The sequence below is a fragment of the Macaca thibetana genome, chromosome 1 (assembly GCF_024542745.1).
Source record: "Macaca thibetana thibetana isolate TM-01 chromosome 1, ASM2454274v1, whole genome shotgun sequence".
Taxonomy (NCBI): Eukaryota; Metazoa; Chordata; class Mammalia; order Primates; family Cercopithecidae; genus Macaca; species Macaca thibetana.
Window position 1 is genome coordinate 108987738 of NC_065578.1, and position 21892 is coordinate 109009629.

General features: G+C 43.0%; 2 protein-coding genes across 2 annotated transcripts in view; both read right to left on the minus strand.

Annotated features, from left to right (window-relative positions):
• The window catches only part of PSMA5 (proteasome 20S subunit alpha 5), a 509972-nt gene that overhangs the window by 197965 nt on the left and 290115 nt on the right, over window positions 1-21892 (minus strand). The window lies entirely within an intron of this gene.
• Window positions 641-21727, minus strand: GNAT2 (G protein subunit alpha transducin 2). The gene is made up of 9 exons (XM_050746554.1): window positions 21630-21727; window positions 14940-15110; window positions 12647-12689; window positions 12227-12368; window positions 11091-11248; window positions 9067-9195; window positions 8729-8858; window positions 6901-7054; window positions 641-6499 (listed from the first exon to the last, which is right to left on the minus strand). The coding sequence occupies exons 2-9, from the start codon at window positions 15055-15057 to the stop codon at window positions 6309-6311; spliced, it is 1065 nt and encodes a 354-aa protein (XP_050602511.1). The 5' UTR covers window positions 15058-15110; window positions 21630-21727; the 3' UTR covers window positions 641-6308.

Sequence of the window (21892 nt, forward strand, 5' to 3'; positions counted from 1 at the left end):
AGAATGGCGTAAACCCGAGAGGCGGAGCTTGCAGTGAGCTGAGATCCGGCCATGGCACTCCAGCCTGGGCGACAGAGCGAGACTCCGTCTCAAAAAAAAAAAAAAAAAAAAAAAAAAAGATCAACACAGGCTGGGCACAGTGGCTCATGTCTGTAATCCCAGCACTTTGGGAGGCCGAGGTGAGCAGATCACTTGAGGTCAGGAGTTTGAGACCAGCCTGGCCAACATGGAGAAACCCCGTCTTTACTAAAAATACAAAAATTAGCCAGGCATGGTGGTGGACGCCTGTAATCCCAGCTACTCTGGAGGCTGAGGCAGGAGAATCGCTTGAACCTGGGAGGCGGAGGTTGCAGTGAGCGGAGATGGCACCACTGCACTCCAGCCTGGGCGACGGAGTGAGACTCCGTTTTTTTTTTTAAAGTCAACACAAACATTGAAAAGCAACTTCAGTGCACAAATAACCTCAAAATCACTAGTGAATGACCTATTTTTTCCCGAGAAGAAGTACCATTTGTACATGACTTAAAGTGCCTTCTACCAAGAAAATTACTGAAGACTGTTGGGTCACATAACATTCCTACACTTTGGATACAGAGTATTTAGTTTTATACAAAATTAAGACAACAGGAAACCTAGGATGTCCAAACATTTATTTCATTTATTTTACTGCATTTATGAAGTGAAAATTGAAAGATATACCAAATTAAAGATAAAACCCTGTGACAGATAACGGTATATGTAATAACATGAATATTTATTTACACTTGGTAGAGAAAGCAAAGCTAAGTAGCTCTAAACTAGAATGAAAGTCATTTTGAAATGGGTAAGGGGGTACATAAGGGGAATGATTGAGTCACATGTAAAAGCCTTTGTATGCTCAGTGCTAGTGTTTTTCTGAAATTCAGTGAGAATCACAAGGTACCAGAAATAATCAAATATTAATAAGTATTAATACACTACTGGGATAGACGTATCTCAGTGTACTAGCATTCACTAAGCTGTAAAATCTTTGACAGCAGGAATATTAAATTATGAACAACCTGGTTTATCTGTCTCCTCTTATCTTTTACCTCTCTCTACCCCCAAAATTCTCCTTGGGTTATCCAGACATTTTTACTAAGAGGCTTATTTATATGTAAGAGAGATTTCCAGTAGACATAACAAAACACAAGAAATTACCTGTTCTGTTTATTCTTGCTCATGTAGGATAAAGGTCCTGAGACCTCTCAGAATCTTAAGAGGTTGGAGAGTTGTTTGGAATGCTGGGTTCTGGTCTTTTCTCTGCTTCCAACTAGCTATGGAATCTTGTGTATTCTTTCAGTCTTACATCGCTCATCTGTTATCTAAAGATGGACTAAATTATTCCTTCCTGCTGTGGTATTCTGTGGCTCTCATCAAATAGAAATAACATATTTGAAAGTGCTTTGTAAATGTTATGATACTCAGGATTATACTCTACAGGGAAAAAAAAAAAAAATCCTAAGGCAGCACCAACAAAGGTATTCAACATAGCTAGTGGTCTTTTACAGCATTACTTTGCCCATATTCATTTTGAAGACCTGAAATGAAGTTGAACTATAAATTGCTCTAAAATTCGTGAAGCAGGGTGAAAAGGTCTTTGCTTTGTTTTACATTTAAATCCAGCTATTTTCTGCTTATACTAGTGATTTTTCATGGCAAAAAGAAAAGTTCCCTTCTGCAGTCTCCAGTGTCTTCTGACCTCACAGAAATGTCTTCATGCTTTTACCTAGCAGGACCACCAGAGGCTCTGTCACACTTGCAGTCCCTGGCCCAACACCGAAATCCTGCTGGAATCTGTGCTCCGGGGGCTGTGCCGGGTAGAGAGGGCAGTGGGAGGTAAGAGCTCTTCACCCTTCACCACCTTCTCCACCCAGCATGGCCGGCACACTTTGGTCTACGGCACATCTCCAAGTATAGAGTGGGTTTTGAATGTTGTTATGTCTCACTGTGGGGATGGGAAGGAATACTCTGATTTGGACTCTTTGGGGGTACATGTGAGTGGATTTTATTATCAGAGTAGGAGCTGTTTCAAGTTAACATGTCTTTTATGTTGCTTTTAAGACAATTTTTATGCCGCTTTTATCCATTCTTCCTTTTATCCACAGAAATACAAATTTCTAATTATAGTGTATTTTTTCTATTTTTAAAATTGTGATAAAGCATATATAACATAAAATTTGCCATCTTAAGTATACAGTTCAGTGGCATTAAGTACATTCACACTGTTGCACAGCCATCACCATCATCCACTTCCAGAACTTTTTTCATCTCCCTGAACTGAAGCTCTATACCTGTTAAACAATAACTCCTCATGCCCCGTCTTCTTTCAGCCCCTGGTAACCAGCATTTTCCTTTGTCTCTATGAATTTGACTATTTTAGATACCTCATATAAGTAGAATCATAGTATTTGTTCTTTTGTATCAATCATATTGTATTTTTGTCTAAAAAAGGAAAACTTTCAGATTTATGTGAAATGTAATGTAATTTACATTGGATTTATTGTAAGTAATGTCTCTTTAATCGTGCTATACTAGGGAAGTCCATTATAGTCTCTCCCTCTAAGAATATGAAGAGGAAATTTTGCCTTCAACAAACAAGCAAACTTAGTTATGTCTTTGTGATTTTATGCTATTTTCATATTCTATTTTGAGATCTATTTGTCTTAGCTTGGAGATGGTTTTGTTAAATGTCCATGATTTAGAGATGGCATAATGAAAAAATAACCAAGAATTTGGTTGGGAATGGGAGGAGCCTAGAAGAACGAGAAATTGGCTTTGATTTTATAGTGTATGGTGGGCTGTTGGTAGCTGGACGTCACCACAGGCTTTGGATTCAGAAGACCTGTTTTGGAGTTCTAGTTCTGCTACTGCCTAGCACTGTGATCTTGATGAAGATACTCTTCCTCCCTGGGCTTCAGTTTTCTCTCTATAAATTGCTAGTGATGGGGCTGGAATATTTTGAAGTTCGTTCTAACTTTAGCAGTCTTAAGAATTAAGGTTGCAGTGCCAGAAAATAGGGTTAAATATTTATTTCTGATCTGTTTACCAAAAAAAAACTTGATGGCTTAAAGTAAATAAAAATTCAACAGTATAGTGTAAATTTAAAATGAGGCAAAAGGAGAAAGATAATGACAGCAGAATATATGACTTACTTTTTATTTTAATCTTAGAGCTGTTTTATATAAGAACTTTTCATGAATACAGTCAAAATGTCCATGAGATAAAAATAAGCTATTTATGAAGGAAAAGTACAAATGCACTTTTTCTCTAGCTCTAACATGTAAGGTTTGGGAATAATCGTTGGCCTGACAAACAGTTAAGCTAGGGTAAGGGTGAATGCCTCTTCTGGAAGCCTATCCAGAGCATCAAAGTGAAGTCCTCTTACCTTTAATCACGGGAGAGCCCAGTCTGGACCAAGAGTTTGAGAAAATTATTTTTACTTTGTTCTAAGGTAATAGGTGAATGGGTGGTGCTCAAGGGCCCCTGTTGCATTTCATGTAGACTTGCCAGAAGAGTTTTAGCTTGAAAACATCATAAGATGAATATAGGCAGATCCCAACCTCAGTAAAAAACAGCTATATAATGTTGCTTTAAGTGCTACTATCTTATCCTCTATCCTCCAAGATGAACGCTTTACATAAAGTTTGTACAAGGTGGCTTGTGTGAGTTTGTTTATAAACCAGTTAAAAGTTGGGATATCCACCAGCTATCCCAAAAGAAGGGGACTAAATACAACCCTGTTTTAGTCTGCTAGAGACTTGTCTTCTGACGGAAGACCTGTCCCACTGGCTGTGCTTCTGTACTAGTACTATAAGGCAGGTTCTGTGTGAACATTAATAACCAAGGATCCTGAGTTAGACTTATAGTTGGGTCGATAACCAATTTGTACCTAGATTGAAAGACCAAGGAAAAGTTAATAAAATAAGCAACAATCTAGTACTATGTGAGGGAAAGTAGGGCTGTCCTATATGGAGATGGAATAAATGGGATAAATTATGTTTGGGGCCTGAATAGACAAGAGCATAGCTGTATAGTGAGGGTTCTTAACCTGGGGCTTCAGAGCTCCATGAGTCTACAAAGAGACTATTTGATATGCTAGTTTTCTTTGTAATTCTCTGAATTTAATTTTATGTGTTTAAAAATATGATGAAAAGAGGTACATGGTTTCATCAGACTGCTGGAAGGATCCATGATACAAAACAGATTCAGAACTCCTGTATGTTGAGTTAAAGTGAACAGGTTAGTAATGGTTGCAGCATGATATTCAGAGTAGTTCCTGAACAGCTCTTGAGTATGAGAAGTCTTTCCCAGGTTTTTTGTTTTGTTTTGATTTTTTTGAGATGGAATCTCACTCTGTCGCCCAGGCTGGAAGTGCAGTGGCATGATCTTGGCTCACTGCAACCTCTGCCTCCTGGGTTCAGGTGATTCTCCTGCCTCAGCCTCCTGAATAGCTGGGATTACAGGCATGCCCCACAACGCCTGGCTAATTTTTGTATTTTTAGTAGAGATGGGGTTTTGCCGTGTTGGCCAGGCTGGTCTCGAACCCCTGACCTCAGGTGATCCATCTGCCTTGGCTTCCCAAAGTGCTAGGGTTACAGGTGTGAGCTACTGTGCCTGGCCAGGTTTGTTCTTTGGCTTGTTTTTTCATCAGCAGTAGCCAGAGTAGTTTCTCGGATAATTCTCCCAAGCTGCTTTCTTTTTAGGAAATCAGAAAGACTATTAAATGAATTTAACTATTAAATGAATTAATTTAGCTACAAATTTGTTCTTGTGTATTTCAAGCTTATATGGCTCTCTAGTATTAATATTGCTAGTAGCAGCCTAAGTGTGAGTGGGTGTTTCTGGCAAGGAGCAATTTCCATTTTAATTGACATTTTCTTCTATGTACTAAATTTTGGATGCCAAGAGCTTTCTTCACTGGTAGTTGTAAATGCTAAATCTATATACCTAACTTCATCACCTTCTGTCAAGATAAATGCAAACTGCATTTCCCCTCAAAGGAGTTCAAAGGAAAACTTGTTGGCGTGTTTGGGGAGATGTTGTTTTCATCCACCATCACATGGACCCAGCTGCAAAGATTTTCAGTGCCTAAAACAAGCTCACCTGTCTTGGTTCTTCTGAAACATGTAGCAGTTGAAATGAAAGTTTAGAATTGTTCCCTTGTTCCAAATTCTATGACAGAGAAGCGGCAGCAGCACAATAATATACTCTAAATAAGAGTATTTGATGTCCTCTAAGTTTATTCAGAAAGTATCTTCTGTAGCTAAGAAACATTTGTAGAGATAAAGGTCTGTTTGATAGGGGCAGAGGGATAATCTTTGCTTAATAAAGATGATCGTTTTGGGATGTGTGCCTTAGAAACTAACAAACTCGCATCTTCTATCCAGTGATCCAGATCTCTGAGCTAAGGCACATAGAGGTCTGTTAGTAAAAAGGGAATGGCAGGTTTATTTAGGTTTGGTTAATACTAGTTTTTTACAGACTATAGGAAGCCTTGCTATTTTGCTTGGAATAGTTTGTTGCAGTAGTTTATTCTAAAAACCAGGTGTTGAATTTAATATATGGCAGCTTTTATATAGGATTTATTTCTGTGACCCTAAACACAAGCAGTTTTCTTTTTTCTTTTTTTTGAGACAGATTCTAGCTCTGTTGCCCAGGTTGGAGTGCAGTGGCGTGACCTTGGCTCACTGCAACCTCTACCTCCTGGGTTCAAGCAATTCTCTTGCCTCAGCCTCCTGAGTAGCTGGGATTACAGGCGCCTGCCACCATGCCCAGCTAATTTTTGTATTTTTGGTAGAGACAGGGTTTCACTGTGTTGGCCAGACTGGTCTCAAACTCCTGATCTCGTGATCCGCCCACCTCAGCCTCCCAACGTGCTGGGATTACAAGCGTGAGCCACTGCGCCCGGCCTGCACAAGCAGTTTTTCGTGCCTTCCCTTCAGTTATGTTCGTGCTCCTCAGAATAACCCTGTGAAGTAGGCAGGGAAGTCATCTTCATTTTATAGTTGAAAGACTCAAGACTCAAAAAGTATTCACATTTTTGTATTAAGTTGGAAAACCAGTACTGGAACCTGGGGGGTCTTCTAACTACTGGCCTGTGCTCTTTAAGCTGCACTAGCTATCCCACTTTGAAAAGAATGTATGAAACACAGTTGCAGTCATGTATACTTCATCTCCAAAGAATGGATTCATTCTTCATGTCATAGTATATTGACTATAATCTTCTGTTTTTAATTACCCAGATTCCAAGCCTGTTTATAGAATTTATACCTGAGGAATGGTGAGGATTAGAAGAGGCCACAGTCCTTGAGGTTTTCTTTGATGATAATATCTGTAACTGCATCAAACACAAATTTGACATTCTGTGTATCTGTAGCACAGGTCATGTGACTGTAGATTTCTTTGACATCTTTTCGCATATTGAGGTCAAGGAACTGGCTCTTGATGTAATTCCCCGCATCATCATAGGAGTTGTTACCTGGTTTTCCAGAAAAATAGTGAAAAAGTAGAATAAATGAACCCTTGTTAGTTGCTGACTCACTTTAGGTGATTGACTTGATCCTTAAAATGCAGACGACAACAGCTGGGGGCCTGTTTTTGGAGGGAAGGTTCTCGATTGCACTCCAATGTTTCTCACTTTAGTTGAAAAGAAATTGAGGAGAGGTGTCTCTCCACCTTTGGTTTTTAGTAGGTATCATATGAAGTCAGTGGCTCTCCTGCATCTAATCCCTGCTGTATTCCAGAGAATCTGAATTTAAACCCTGTAACTGTGCCCAAGGTTTTCCCTTAAGTTCTTTATGTCACCTTAGCCTAAAAAATGAGACAATTGCTAGTCACTACTAAAAGGCATTATTATTATTTCCAGCCCCTGACACTTACCATCATACTCTGGAAAACAAATGCTGAGATGGACTTTCTTGATTTTTTCCTCAAAGAGATCCTTCTTGTTGAGAAAGAGGACGATGGAAGTAGCCGCAAAGAACTTGTGGTTACATATGCTGTTGAACAGATGCAAAGACTCATGCATACGATTCTAGTAAGAGGAAACACCATTGGAAATATCAGATTTGGCTTACGAATAGCTACCTACTTCCTGCTCTTGTTCCCCTTGGAGAGACCAGTGCTCCAAATGTAAAAAGCAAGACAGAGAACAGCTTATCTCTTTTTAATGTACCAGAGTAAAGCCAGAGAGATGTGGGTTCGTTCTAGTTCCCTGTCTTTTTAATAGCTGTGTGACTTGCGGAAAATTATTGAGCTTTTTCTGAGTCTGTTTTCCTGTCTTATAGGGTTATAATGAAAGCTAAATGAGATTGCATATGTATTGTGTCCATGATAGTGGCTGGCATATAGGTCTATAATATGTGTTATGCAGATCTTTAGCAGCCAGGGTGCAACTGAGAACTTGACATTTTATAAGTAGTGCTGATAATGGGTTGAAACAGGCCCAAGTTAGCATGTGCCCATATGCATCTCCAGGATGATTTTGATAGGCTTCTTTCATGGGGTCCCAGATCTCAGTTTGGGCTACTTTGGTCCTGTTGCCACATGGTGAGGGTTGGAGAATTTCCCAGTGCCATACCACAAGCATTTCTGCTCTCTCATTTCCTTCTCTGATTGCTACTTAGAGAGCGAGAAGTCGTGCTATATATCTGCAGAGGCTGCCCATTGCCCCAGCCCAGCCTGCTTTTAGGGAGCAAGTCTTTAGGATTTTGAAGTATGCTATCAGTTGACTTGAGTTCAGTCTACTTATCTAATAAAACAAGAACAATCTCATTTGTGGCTTTTCCCCCCATAATACTCCTGTACAACCCTTTAACGGTCTTACAGACTTGGTTTATAGACTTTAGGGTTAAAGATGGAAAGTCTCTTATACTTTAATCTTTAGGGTTAAAGATGGGAAGTGAATAGCTCTGTAAGCCATCTTGGTTAGATGATATTCAGAGTGCCCTAATGTGAAGTTAAAACTACAAGGGGAAGGGAAGAGAACAAGCTGTGGCAAGGGATAGGAGTATCCCTTTCATCAGCAAGCTGTGGACCTCCATTTGTAAGCAGATGCTTGGGTGAAATTAACGTTTTTCACGCCTCTAACCTTTCTCACTTCAGAGAAGGTAACTGGCTGGGCTCTAACACTTGTGCTGTAGAACTCGTGTCCTACAGAATTCTACAGGCTAAAGAGAACCACTCTTGGGTAGTCTTCCAGCTGCCAATTTAATTGGCATGAGAGCTGGTCTGCCAGTCTCTCCTTACTCCTATGGACAGTACATTTTTAGCATTCTAAGTGGGGTTACTAGTTCAACCCCTCTATTATGTTGCAATGAAGATTCATATATGCTATTTTCTCTGTTCTATCATTTTCATCTCCTTCCTTAGGCAACTTGGGAGAGTACTAAGTGTAACTCCTTTGCTTTGCCTAGTTGATGGTCCCTTATCTCTTTACATTCAATTCCTCTTACGAGCTTTGTGATGTCCAAGTGATACTTCAATGTCTAATTTGAGACCAAGCTCACTCTCAGTAAATTTGGAGCTCTAAAATGCTAACCTAGAACCTGCAGAAGAAGTTGTTTTTCTAGAATTATTTGCATGAGACATTGATTGGTCTGCTAGACTGAAATTACCTAAGTTGGGCAGTAGAGTGACACAAGACTTAGAGAAAGGCTCATGGGGAGAACTTGTTCTGCCAAAGCTGCTTGGTGCAAGGGCCACTCACCACTTCGTCATCTTCCACCAGCACCATATCATAGGCACTGAGGGCTGCACAGAAAATGATGCAGGTGACTCCCTCGAAGCAGTGGATCCACTTCTTTCTCTCTGATCTCTGCCCTCCCACATCAAACATCCTGAGGGAAGAAGCAGCTATTTTCATAGGTATGCCCAGCATCTGACCCATAGGCCTTTGATGTTCACCCCATGAAGTGGGAGAGGAAAAGGGGGAGAAGCAGAACAGTAATTTAGATTAGGCTTCACCAAAGGCCAAGAGGCCTGCCTGTGCCCCTTTTCGGGATTTCACACGTGTATCCGAGGTGCCCCAGGGAACCATGCACTTACCTGAAATTCAAGTCTTTGACAGAAAACTTGGTTTCAATGATGCCCGTGGTTTTGACTCTGGATCGGAGCACATCTTGCTCACTAGGGAGGTACTCAGGGTCTGTGATTCGTTCTAATTGGTTCAGGTAGCTAGAGAAAAGTGATTAGCATCAGTGACAAATTTTCCACAGATAAGGCTAAGAGATGTAAAAGGTATCTTACCCAAAGTCACACAGCTAATTTGGTGATAGAAAGCAGGACTAGAAGCCATACTGTTAAATTTAGGATTCTTTCCTTTAAACCTTCATAAGTCATTAACTAGAGGAAATGGGGGATGGACTGAGGAACAAGCCCACTTGTGGCTGGGGTTCCAGCACATTTAAATCAAGTTAGGTAAGTTTTCCTTGGGTTTCCCCTGACTGCAAGCTTTTGTAGATTTTGGAATGAGATTTAGTGGTTTCAGTGGGTGCTAAAAGTTCCATCAAGAGGCAGTAAATTGAAAGAGACTTTAGAGACATGCAACACAGGCACTTTGTTTATATCCTGAATCAAACTGGGGAGGAAACATTTGAGATAACCGGGGAAATTTGAACACCAATTTGGTGATATTTGATGCTATTAAAGAATTGTTAACTATTTGGGTGTGATTATATTCTTTTTATAAAAAGGGTCAATATTTTAGAGATTCATAATGACATTTTTAGCATGAAATGATACCTGGAATTTGCTTCAGAATAATCCAGTAGGAAATGGAGGTAAAATGAAATAAGATTGGCCATGAGTTGATAACTGTTGAGGGGTAATTCATTATATTATTTCTACTTTCGTATATGTTTGAAAGTTACCATAAAAAAGAAAAAGTTAGTTTTTTAAAAGAAAAGGCAGGAGGAAGGCAGATGTGAACTGAGATGACTGAGAGGAGGAGGGAAGCACAAGTAACACAAGTGCCTGCTGTATGCCAGGCATTTTAATGTGCAGATTCTCGTTTAAACTCCTAAGCCATCAAGTTTCATATCCCCATTTTACAGATGGAGAAATTCAGGAGAGTTAAAGACTTGGCTAGGGTCAAGAGAAATTGTGGTGTATTATGAAAAATATTCAGCTTTGTAGTCAAGCAGCCCAATGCAAATGCAGTCTCTGCCATTTATCTACATGACCTTGGGCAGTTGATTAACTTCTCTGAACTTCAGTTTTTCATGTGTAAAATGAGGCTAATTAGAAAGGTACCATCTACCTTAAAGTCTTATTGTGTAGATGGGTAAAGGGCCTTGAGATGATATACACAGCACACCTAGCAGTGACTGGGCTTTGAGTGCTCCAGGAACAGTAAGTGATAGCATTATTACAAGATTAGGAGACAGATGGTTAGGTTAAATAAACTCAGGTTTGACTTCAAAATCCATGCTTTTCTATGATCCCATACTGTCTGAGGTAGGATTGATAAATTATGTCCCTTATCTTTTTGGAAGCAGCTTTGCAATGATGGTACTAATTCCTGACCACCTTCCTTTGGTTTGCCCTGGTAGTTTGTGTCCCCTACCTTGGCATCCTGACATAAGATGCTCCAGGTGTAGGAGACTCATTTCTGCTTAGTGGCCTAAGTAGAGCTTAGATTACCAGATAGAAAATTCTTCCCTGAAAGAGCCATCATGAATCACATTACTCCTGGGAGAGTGTATGACAGAACTGCAGGGCTATCTTAGGGTTCTGGAAGGAGAGGCTCAGTGTACACCTCAAGAGAACAGGGCTGAGGGCTATGAGGCAGAGCACCTCTTTTGAATTTTGCATCTTTAGCCTTGTAGGCTGTAGTGAGCCAGTGTAAAGCAATATAAAATAGTGACAACTGTGGCAGATCTCCCCATAGCATTAAATTCAAAACATTGCTGAAGCCTAACAAAACAGATCCACAGGCTGAATTCAGTCTGGGTCTCCAGCTTTCAATGCCTGAAATTTTGGGTTGGGTGAAATTTCTCCCAACCAGAGAGAAGACTGGCTAGAAGATTGCTTAAGCATCAACCCACCCTCTCCCCAGTCAAGAGTCTTACTAAGATGCGGAGTCATTGAGCTGGTATTCTGCAGCTCTCTCGAAGCAGGCTTGCACCCCGCCATCCTTCCACAACCTCCTAATGACCTCCACGAGCTCTGGAGGCATGGTTCCCTCCTCAATGGAGTCAGCCAGGTTGTTGAGCTGTCGCCCATCGTCCTGTAATGCAGAAACCTGGTTAAGAACTTCACAGGAGTAATAGCTTTCCAAGAGGCTTCTGGGAAGACTGCTGAATGGAGCATTTTACATTACTACAAAGACCTAAGATGGAAGCAATCTGCAGTGAAGATTCTATGTAAGAAAACTACTGATTAATTTTTGAGTATGCTCCCCAGATGCAGAGGGTGGCACTATACCCAGCCCTGGGATGTGTCTAAAGCAGGGCAGGGGTCCCAGGTATTTCCTCTCTGGAGTTTCCGGCTTCCATCCTTAGTCTGAAAGTTTACTGCCACAAAACGTGGGTCCTCTGCTGCAGAGAGACTGGGAATGTAAAGGCTAGATTGACCATGAAATAGACAAGATAGAAGACAGAGACCCATCACCTTTGTTCTTCAGTGATTTAAAGCTAGAAAAAGGCCAGTACTAGAAGTAGGGATTTCACTTACAAAAGTTCCATGGCCAGGAACCCAAGGGTAGCAATTTAAATGTAAAATAAAGTAAAAAAGCAGAGGAGGCTGTGAGCAGCTTTATTTTGTAAATATTTCTTATAAAGTAGGGCTTGAGGCCAGGCACGGTGGCTCACGCCTGTAATCCCAACACCTTGGGAGTCTGAGGCAAGAGGAGTGCTTAAGGCCAGGAGTTTGACAAAAAAAAAAAAAAAATAGCTGGGCGTGGTGGTGCACACCTGTGGTCCCACCTACTGGGGCTGAGGTGGGAGAATCACTTAAGCCTGGGAGGGTGAGATTGCAGTGAGCCATGATCACACCACTGCATTTCAGCTTGGGCGAGAGAGCAAGACCCTGTCCCAGTAAAAATAAAGGTGGAGGTTGCTTACTTCTCCAGGACTGCATTAAGAGATTTGAAATTCAGCAGGTGGGATTTTAGTTACTATTTTTCTTACCCATCTTTCCATATAGTTTGTATGTTTCTTCTAGCCTTTCTGCTTCCACCCTTAACCACATAATAGTAACCACATACCGCACAGCTTGATTCAGCATAGTCGATGCCCAGTGTGGTCATGGCCCGGATGATAGCCAGGATGGACTGCAGCACATTTCCATAGATGATAGCCTTGAACTCCAGGCATTCTTCTGGTGAATAGCCATCCTGGTGAATGATCCTGCAAGGGGCAGACACTCTGTCTTTAGTTGGACCTCAGTAACCAGACCTAAGGGATTAGGAATTTGGGGGTATTTAAGGGGTCATAAGAATCCTCTCTCTCTGTTGCTACTGCTTTCTCAAAGCGGAGGGTGGGGGCAAGAGGTACAGATGAGGGGCATTGGAATCAGATCCTTTATACCTGGGCTCCTTGAGGCTAAAGAGCCTTTCACTTTGAATACCTCCACTGGCTGACTTCTTCACCCTATCCCAGTGCTTTGGGGCTTTGTTGCTACTCACTTCATCTGTTTGACGATGGTGCTCTTTCCTGACTCCCCAGCACCTGGAAGGAAAAATGCTTGTGCTTTCGATTTCCACCAGTTCTCCCCAGCCTTCCAGGAGATGGCTTGGGAGAAGTCAGAGCCACTGCTTGCTTGGGGGTCTTGTTAGAGGAGAATACATAGGGATGACTGCTGCCCTCAATTTCTGGCAGGCTTGAGCTTAGGCCATTCACCCTGGATTTAGAGCAGTTTCTTAATTTCAGTACTAGTTAGTTTGGGCTGTCTCATGCATGGTAGGATGTTTAGCAGCATTCCTGGCCTCTACCCACTAGAGGCCAATAGCACCCCACTTCCCTAGTTATGACAACCAAAAGTGTCTCCAGACATTTCCAAATGACTGCTGGGAGTCAAAATCTCCCAGATGTAACAGATACAGGGGGAGTCCTTTAACATTTCTCCTCTGTGCCTATTTTTGACTCAGGAGAGTGATCTTGGGGTAAGATTGGAGAGAGCTGGATCATTTCACCAAAATACTATATTTTCATCACCTTGCTGGTTCCCTTTTTTTTTGAGACAGGGTCTCAGGTTTATAGCCCAGGCTGGAGTGTCATGGCAGGATCTCAGCTTACTGCAGCCTCGACTTCCCGGGCTCAAGTGATCCTCCTACCTCAATCTCCTGAGTAGTTGGGATTCCAGGCGTGTGACATCATGCCCGGCTACATTTTTTTTTTTCTTTTTGAGACAGTCTTGCTCTGTCTCCCAGGCTGGAGTGCAGTGGTGCTATCTTGGCTCACTGCAACCTCTGCCTCCCGGGTTTTAAGCAGTTCTTCTGCCTCAGCCTCCTGCATAGCTGGGACTCTACAGGCGCGCGCCACCACGCCTGACTAATTTTTGTATTTTTAGTAGAAACAGGGTTTCACTGTGTTGGCCAGGCTGGTCTCAAACTCCTGACCTCAGGTGATCCACCTGTCTTGGCCTCCCAAAGTGCTGGGATTACAGGCGTGCACCACTGCACTCGGCCTATTTTTTTTTTTTTTTTTTTTTTTTTTTTTTGTAGAGACAGGGTTTCACCATGTTGCTCAGCCTGATCTTGGATGGGACTAAGTGGGTTTCCTTTATTGACTAAAGTGTCCTAATGTCCTCATTCACACTCTGCTCTCCCCATCAAAAACTTATACCTTTAATGCTGAGTTTATACTACCCTAATGCCTCGACCTCCTCCCATTTCGCCTGTGCTTGTTCCCTCTAAGCAGCTTATCCTGAATCTAGAAGAAATCTGCTTAGGCTTAAAAGATCTCTTAGTGGCCCCACCATCTCTGTTTCCCCCTGCGTAACCTCCTGGGCTCCTTAGAGTCTGGGTCCAGCTTACAGAGATGTGCTCCTTTAGTGTGTCCTTACGACTGTGCCACAGATCAGCTGGGGGAAAAGAAGGCACCTTAGCCTAGTGCGTCAATTCCCAGATCCCTTATGAGGGCTTGGAAGCCCAGCTCAGGCATCCAATCTTCTGCTACATAGACCCCACTTGCTCCAGCTACCCTACTTCTGTGGTACCAGTGGTTTCTTTTCCTAAGCCACATGTCTCAAATGTTCTTGTCTTGGTTTTATTTACAGCCATGATCAATTTCCCTGACAAATTGAGGTGCTTTTATTTTCTCAGCACAGACCAGTGATCTGCTTAGGAGCTCATCAAGTTGATGAACCTTCCATCTGGCAGGGACTTTGAAGGTGGCTATTGAATAGAGAGCCAGGAAGGGACTGCTATACATAGACACTATTCCTCCTCACTCAGGGCCCCCTGCTTCCAGAATTTTTACTGCAAACAAGAAGAAACCACTATACTTGGCAAAAACCAGTGGGACTATCTCTGGGACTGTTGGCACTGACTGTATATTGGGACTTTTGAGCCTGTTGGTGAGGGAAGGTCCTGTTCTCTTCTGATTTCTTGGCTTAGGGTTCTCTGACTGCAGATTGGGTACAATGTGCAAGTCCAGGGTCCTTGAAGCCTAAAGGATGTGTTAGATTTGGTTAGATTTGGAAATGGGAGGGTTCATGGTGGCCCTTGCACTATTCCTCACTCAAGAGTAGAAAAACTCCGGAATAGCCTTGGCATTCTGGATCCCCTTGGGGTGGCTCTTTAGGCCCCATATTAACTCAGCTCTAGATCTCCTGATCACCTAGCCTGAGACTGTGTAGAGGAGAGGAAAAATGACCTGCCACCCCTCCTTCCCATGGGGTGAGGTAGAACCCACTGACCCTTCAGGAAAGCAGGAAGGACCCCTGCCTTCTCTGGCTCATCTTCCCATCTCACTCACCCAGCAGTAGCAGCTTGACAGTCTTGGCTTCCTTATCAGCATCTTCCTGCAGCTTCTTTTCTAGCTCCTTGGACCTCTTGGCCAGTTCTTTGTCCTCAGCACTGGCTCCGCTTCCCATCTTTGCCGTCTTGTCACCTTTTTCAGGCCCCTAAACCTTTCTCGTAAGGTTTCCTGTATGTGAGACGGAGAGACGGAAAAGAGTTGGAATTGAGTATCCCAACTTGGCTCCCCTAAAAGCTGGTCTATACAAGGTCAGGTAAGAGAGCAGGCTGTAGGGTCTTGTACTCTGCCTACATTGACTGAGACTCCCTACTCCAACTGGAGACCTACTTCTTAGTCTGGGGATTGTAGCCTTTATATCTAGCAATGTGATAGGTCAAGCCAATTAAGAGCTTTGTCAGTATGGCAAGGGGTAAAGACTCAAATGTTTATGTAACTAGGGAAATGATCTGCTGGGTTCTGGGAGAAGGATAGGATGCACAACCACTTCCATCCTTTAAGGGGCTCATCCCCTGAAAGTCTCTTGCTTCCTTGGATTTATTTGCATCATAGAGCTAGAGATTACGGGCATATAGGTAGGAAGCATTCCTTATGTTGAGTCTCCAGATTATGAGGTCTTGGTTTCAAGGGCTTCAGGGTATCAAAGCATACTCGTTTACCATAGGCTGGTCCTGGCAAGGAAATTTGTTTTGGGTGGTGCCCTTCTTTGGGAAGATTAGGAATGTTTCAGGTCCCACAGTGGCTGCTGCTCCAGGAAGCTACTAGCATTGCTCCTTTGTACTGGCCCCTCTCTTTGTACTTCTGCTATTGGCACTTATCATTTCATATTGTATGTCATTTTACAAATCTTTTCCCTCACTGCATTTCTCCCCCTGGAGCTCAATGGACCAAATCTGACTCATCTTTGAACCTCTCAGAACCTGTAGTTTGTTCGTGGATCAAAAGGTTTGGTGAATGAATAAATGTAGAAAAAGGGTGTATGGTGAAGAGAATGGGGTTGCTTCCCTTCGGCCCACTAAAGCCAGTTGAGTCCCAGCTTCACTTCATAAGTGAACTTTGCTGGTATTCAGTGTGGGGTTTGTGCTGCCTCACACAACAAACTCTGCTTCTTTGGGAAATTGGACTCCAGACTCTGGCTTCTCAAAGGTCGGGGCAGCTCTCTCTCCCTCTGGCTCTCATCCCAGCTGCCCTTTCCTGGGGGAAAAATGAGGGTGCGGTCTAGTAACTGCCTCACAGACATTGCGGACTCCACAGGTTGTACTCCTCTATGCCAGTTATTTCAGTTGACTTAAATGAGTCTTGCTGGTGGAGCCTCCTCGGGTGGAGATGTTTTAGAATTTTGCTGCCCAAAATGCGGATCAAGAGCCAGCAACATCAGATCACCCAGAAGCTCATTAGACATGCAGAATCTCAGGCTTTAACCCAGAACTTCTGATTCGGAATCCGCATTTTAACAAGATCTCAGGTGACTCTAAAGACATTAAAGATTGGGAAGCACTGCCCTCGGGAACTGTTTTCCCCTCAACTTACCTAATCCTAAGAATCAGCTGGGTTGCTGGTTTCTGTGTGTCCTCAAGTCTTAGGTGCCACTGACTAGAAGATCACCCTGCTTTCTGAGATGTTAAAATAGTGTACAAGTTTTTAAAGGGTATGTTAGAATCAAACTCCAGAGCCAGAGAAAATATTTTAAGCTAATACAGGTAGTTATTACGCCTGTGAAGTTTGGAAAACCCTGCCCTGAAACAGTTCTCAACTTTTAGTGTACAGTAGCATTTACCTGGAGTGCTTTTTAAAAAATACTGATTAAATTGGTCTGGAGTGCAGTCCAGGCACAAGAATTTAAAAACATCCCCAGCTGATTCTAGCGTACAGCCAAGGTGGAGAACTGAGCTCGAAGGATGTAATTTGCTCTTTCATTTGAGAGCTGGACTTGTGCAGCAGTGGCCAGTTGGGACTGGGATGGTCAGGAGTAGAATCTAGGTCTCCCCACCTATCAGGTACCCTGAGCCATAGCTAATTATCTTCCTCCTTCACACCACCTTTCAGCGACTGTACGGGCTGATGGAGAAATAGGCAGCTGCTGAGGGGCTTTCCGTGGTAGCCATGTTTTCCCATCAAATTGGCAAGTGCTTATTGACCTAAGGGAAAACAGGAGAGTCTCTTTGAAATTGTGACTATCTTGGAATCTTCATTATAAGGTTTCAGTAATTATACCCCACTGCCAGACGTGCTGTAGCCTACCCACAGTAACTCAGTACTCACAGTAACTCACACTGAGGCCAGAGCTATGCTGAAGGCTACACTGTTCAAGGGGCTGCCTGGAACTATTAATAATTATTATGTTATAGTTATTATAATAACTACTGAACAATGTAAGTGGCTCATAACAGTTAATTCTCACAATAACTGCTATCGTCCCCAATTTACAGACTAGATTAACAGAGACTTGAGAGTTAAGTAACTCATTTAAAGTTGGCTGGGCACAGTGGCTCATGCCTGTAATCCCAGCACTTTGGGAGGCTGAGGTGGGCGGATCACCTGAGGTCAGGAGTTCCTAGCCAACACGGTGAAACCCTGTATCTACTAAAACTACAAAAATTAGGCCAGGAGTGGTGGCTCATGCCTGTAATCCCAACACTTTGGGAGGCCGAAACGGGCAGATCATCTGAGGTCAGGAGTTTGAGACAGCCTAGTCAACATGGTGAAACCCTATCTCTACTTTAAAAAAAAAATACAAAAATTAGCCGGGCATGGTGGCAGGCACCTGTAATCCCAGCTACTTGGGAGGGTGAGGCAGGAGAATCACTTGAACCCAGGAGGCACTGCACTCCAGCCTGGATGACAGAACAAGATTCTGTCTCAAAAAAAACAAAACAAACCAAAACAAAACCCAGCATGGTGGCATACATCCAGCTGCTTGGGAGATAGAGGCACGAGAATCGCTTGAACCCGGGAGGCGGAGGTTGCAGTGAGCCGAGATTGCACCACTGCACTCCAGCCTGGGCGACAGAGTGAGACTCTGTTTCAAAAACAAAAAAACGAAGTTATATGTCCTAGTGAACAGACAAACCAGTGATCCTTCTTTCTATTACTCCCACATAAGTAGCCAGAGAGAGAAAGCATGGGCAAATGCATGAACTCGATAACAGCAGCCCTTGTTAAAGGAACCACTAACTTGTTTCACACACAGGGAAAGTGGGCTCGTTCCTTTTTCTACTGCTACCTCTGCAAACTTCTGTGCTGCTTCTGCTTTGTTCCCTAACCTACTGGGTGGAAGTTCCCCATTCTCACTGGAAAGCTGAGAGAGGGAACTGCTAGCCCTCGCCTGGCCTGAGAACACAGATCCATTACTGTGCATACATCATCCTGATGCCCGTGACCTCCTGCCTCTGCCTCTGTTGTCAACTCTGTGCCTTTGTTGTAGCTGTTCCACTTTATGATCACATTTAGGGACAGTTTCCTGATGAAGTAAGTAAGGTATGTAGTGCTATTTCCATTTTTGAGGTGAGTGAACTGAAGTACAGAAAAGTGATCCTCACATTAATAAGCAAGGTAGTATCAGAAGCCAAGCCAGAGCTCAGTTGTTTTGATTCACAGCCCTTTATAACCATATCATCTTGGATGAAAAGTAAATCTCTGTTTCTCAGTGATTTGGGCATGTTTCCTGAGTTAAGGGATCTGTCTGACATCCGTGGTAAGCTTTGTCTTAAGTGAACTGTGGGTAAAGACTTGTCCCAGATGGAGTGGGAGGATATGAAGGATGAGAACTACCTTCAGGACCTTCCAGTCCATAGGCAGAGGTGGGGGAAATTCACAGAGAAACAAATTAGTGAAAGGGATACTGCAGTAGTGCTGGGAAATTCAGAGCTGTTTAAGACCTAGCATTCACCCCTGGTAGGAAAGGCAATTAAACACACAGCTGACTGTCTGACAAGTTTTATGGCAGAAGAAAGAAAAGGGTGATTGTGAAATGAACAGACTTTCCACAGAGAAGCAGAACAACAGTGGAAATGGGAGATTAGTGTTTTGGGGAAAGGAAAGAGCATGAGAAAACAGGTAGAGGTACAAGGTACAAGGTGTGCTCAGAGAAGACCTGGACTTTGATGTGACTGGACTGGAGTGAAAGGTGCATGGAGTGGAGGGCTGGGAGGTGAAGATAAGGACAAGAAAGGGAAATTGGAGCCAGCCAGTGAAGCGCCTTCAATGGCAAGGGGTTTGGCTAAAATCCACTGGGGTCTTATAAACAAGTACAGATGGAAACAGCTGCATGGTGCTATAAACACAATGCTGGGTGACTGAGGTGGGTGGTAGAGGGAGCTGGCTGCTAGGAGAAGCTAAGAAAGCAGAGCTGAACAGCTTGTTTCTAGAAGGGCCTAGGCATAAGGTATGGTTTGGGAAATTGCCCTGGCCAAGGACCTTTTTGGAGATGCAGATATTCTCTCCCAAGTTTAGTATCTGTGAAGATTGTTCTGGCCTAGCTAGGGAGGCTGACATCACAGTGAGCTGAAGTCCAGAAGTAAAGAAAAGCAGTTCTTCAGAGAAACAGGAGTGCACCATCGTTAGGGAGCTGGGATTCCAGGAGGGTCAGTTAAGGAGCCATGTGGGGAACAGGCTAGGAGGGGAGGAAGCTGTGTTTGGAGCTAGGGAAGATCCCAGAGGCTCAAAAGCAATGTTAAGGCCTCAGTGTGAAAAAAGCCCAGGCCATAGGATGACTCAGGCCTTTATTTCCCAAGCTCTATTCTGCATAGACAATGAAACCTCACTGTGATTCTTGCTGGTATTGAGTGGGTGGAGGGACTGATGCTTAACTGTAATCAGGGCCGACTTCCTAGCAGCGACAATACACCAGATGACCTGGAAATAGGGGAGGGTTGTAGAGTGAGGGGTGTGTTGCAGATCGGACTAGGGGACTAGCATAAAGGGACTAATGAACTGGTTTGCCTGGGCTGGGTGGAGGGCAAGGATTGCTACCTATTGGCTGCTGAGGTAGGTAGGTCTGCATTAAGCAGGAGGCTCAAGAGGCCTGGCCCAATGCAAGATACTATCTTTAAAACTATGTCAACATTTGCATCTTATCAGAAGATACATGACATTCTATGTAGTTACATGGTGCTTGATTTTTGAGATTCATTTTATTCATTCTTGAGAGTCCATCAGCCTCAAAATCCCTAAGGGCCCCAAGACCAATTCAGTGGGCCACAAATGTAAACAGAATAGTTTAAGTCTGGGGTTAAGACCCAGGGAAGTCTGGGTTGGGGGGACTGTGGAGTCAATTATGGATTTTTACCGATTTTTGTTGATTTCTAGTCCCTTGATTATAAAAGTTATGGGTATGTATTATAATTTTCAAAATGCAAATAAATAAAATATAACCCATAATTCCACCACTACAGATAATCATTGGTAAACTTGTTGGTGTGTTTCTTTTCTACCCATGTATATCACATAAGTAGGACCATTCTGTATATAGTGTTTTGCATCCATTCTTTTACCTAACTTTATATTGTAAACATTTCCACATCATTAAACATTTCTCCAAGAACAATTTTTAATGGCTGTATTTCATGGTATGAATCTTCCATAAACATTCCCCTACTGTTGGGCCTTTAAAGTGTCTAACTTTCCTATGCAATACACATTGTGGTGCTGAGCAACTTTTTGCATACATATTTTTCTGGCAGCTTTTTTAAGAAAAACTCCAGAAAATTGATTACTGGGTCAAATAATAAGAACCTTTTTGAAACTTTTGATTATATATTACCAGATGGCTTTCAGAGAGATTATATCAGTGTTCAAGGCCACCAGTAATGTGTGTGCACACGTACGTGTGTGTGTGTCTCCCATCTCACTAACTATACCCTTGCCACCTGCATTAGTGTTTGTTTTTTTGTTTTTTAGTCTTTGCTATTTTGATAGGTAAACCTGGTTATCTCTGTTCTCTTTTTAGTTCTATGGATTCTGTGTGAGGTGAAGAGGCCAAGTTTTTTTAAGTTTGTTCAGGGAACAGTAGACAGGGATCAATGGAAGTGGCACCAGATGCAGGTGGAGCACAGGGTTCAAAGTCCAGAATCCAGCGTGGGGAGAGAAGAGGCAGGCAGAGTTTGGGAAGGAACTCTGCTGTGGGGGTGGTGAGAACTGGGAGGAGCCAGACAAACAGCATTAGAACAACTGGGTTTGGGGGGCAAAGGCCTCCCACAAGAGGGAAAATAGGGAAGAGATTAATTCCTGCTAATGCATTTAATTATATTCAGTGAAGTCTTAGGGACTTCCCTCCACAAGTTCCCTTTAGGTCGGATTTTCTACCCCTTGGCAGTGGGGATGCTTGTTGGATAGGATGTCTGCAGACCCCAGAACGGCTGTAAGTGAATCAACCTGTGAGTGTCAATAGAGAACCAAGGCCAAGGCTAAAGCAATGGTAATAATAAAAAAGTGCTAACTACAGGCCAGGCACAGTTCTAAGCAGTTAACTTATATTAACTCATTCATCTTAACCACCATATAAAGCAGGTACTCTTACACTCATTTTACGGAAGAAACAGAAGCACAGAGAAGTTAGTTAACTTGCCCAGTATCAGGAAGTAGGTGAAATCTGGATTTGAACGCAGACATTCTGGCTAGAGTTAAAGCTCTTAACCACCAAATACAGAAATGTGGGAAGGGGAGCCAGAATTGCAGGGCACAGCCTCCTACCTATGCCGGCCGGAAGAAAACAGACGACCAGGTGAGATTGCAGGGGCAGGACTTCTGCTTAAAATGAATCCTGGGACGATAACAACAGCTATCTTTCATTGGGCCCTGACTTCGTGCCAGGCACTAGGTAAAGGGACTTTACGTTTAATCTTCACAGTAACCCCTTTGAGTGAGGTACTGTCATTACCCCATCTTACGGATGAGGAAGCTGACGCACGAAACTGCCCCAAGATCAAGGGTCAGCTCAGGCCAGCCCTACCGCG

Excerpts from the sequence above, each read along its gene's own strand:
- GNAT2 (XM_050746554.1), bottom strand. The coding sequence starts at position 15,057 with ATGGGAAGCGGAGCCAGTGCTGAGGACAAAGAACTGGCCAAGAGGTCC. Across the intron at positions 12,369-12,646 it reads ACCATCGTCAAACAGATGAA|GATCATTCACCAGGATGGCT; the intron begins GTGAGTAGCAAC and ends TGCCCCTTGCAG. Across the intron at positions 8,859-9,066 it reads GTCAAAGACTTGAATTTCAG|GATGTTTGATGTGGGAGGGC; the intron begins GTAAGTGCATGG and ends TTCTTCCCTCAG.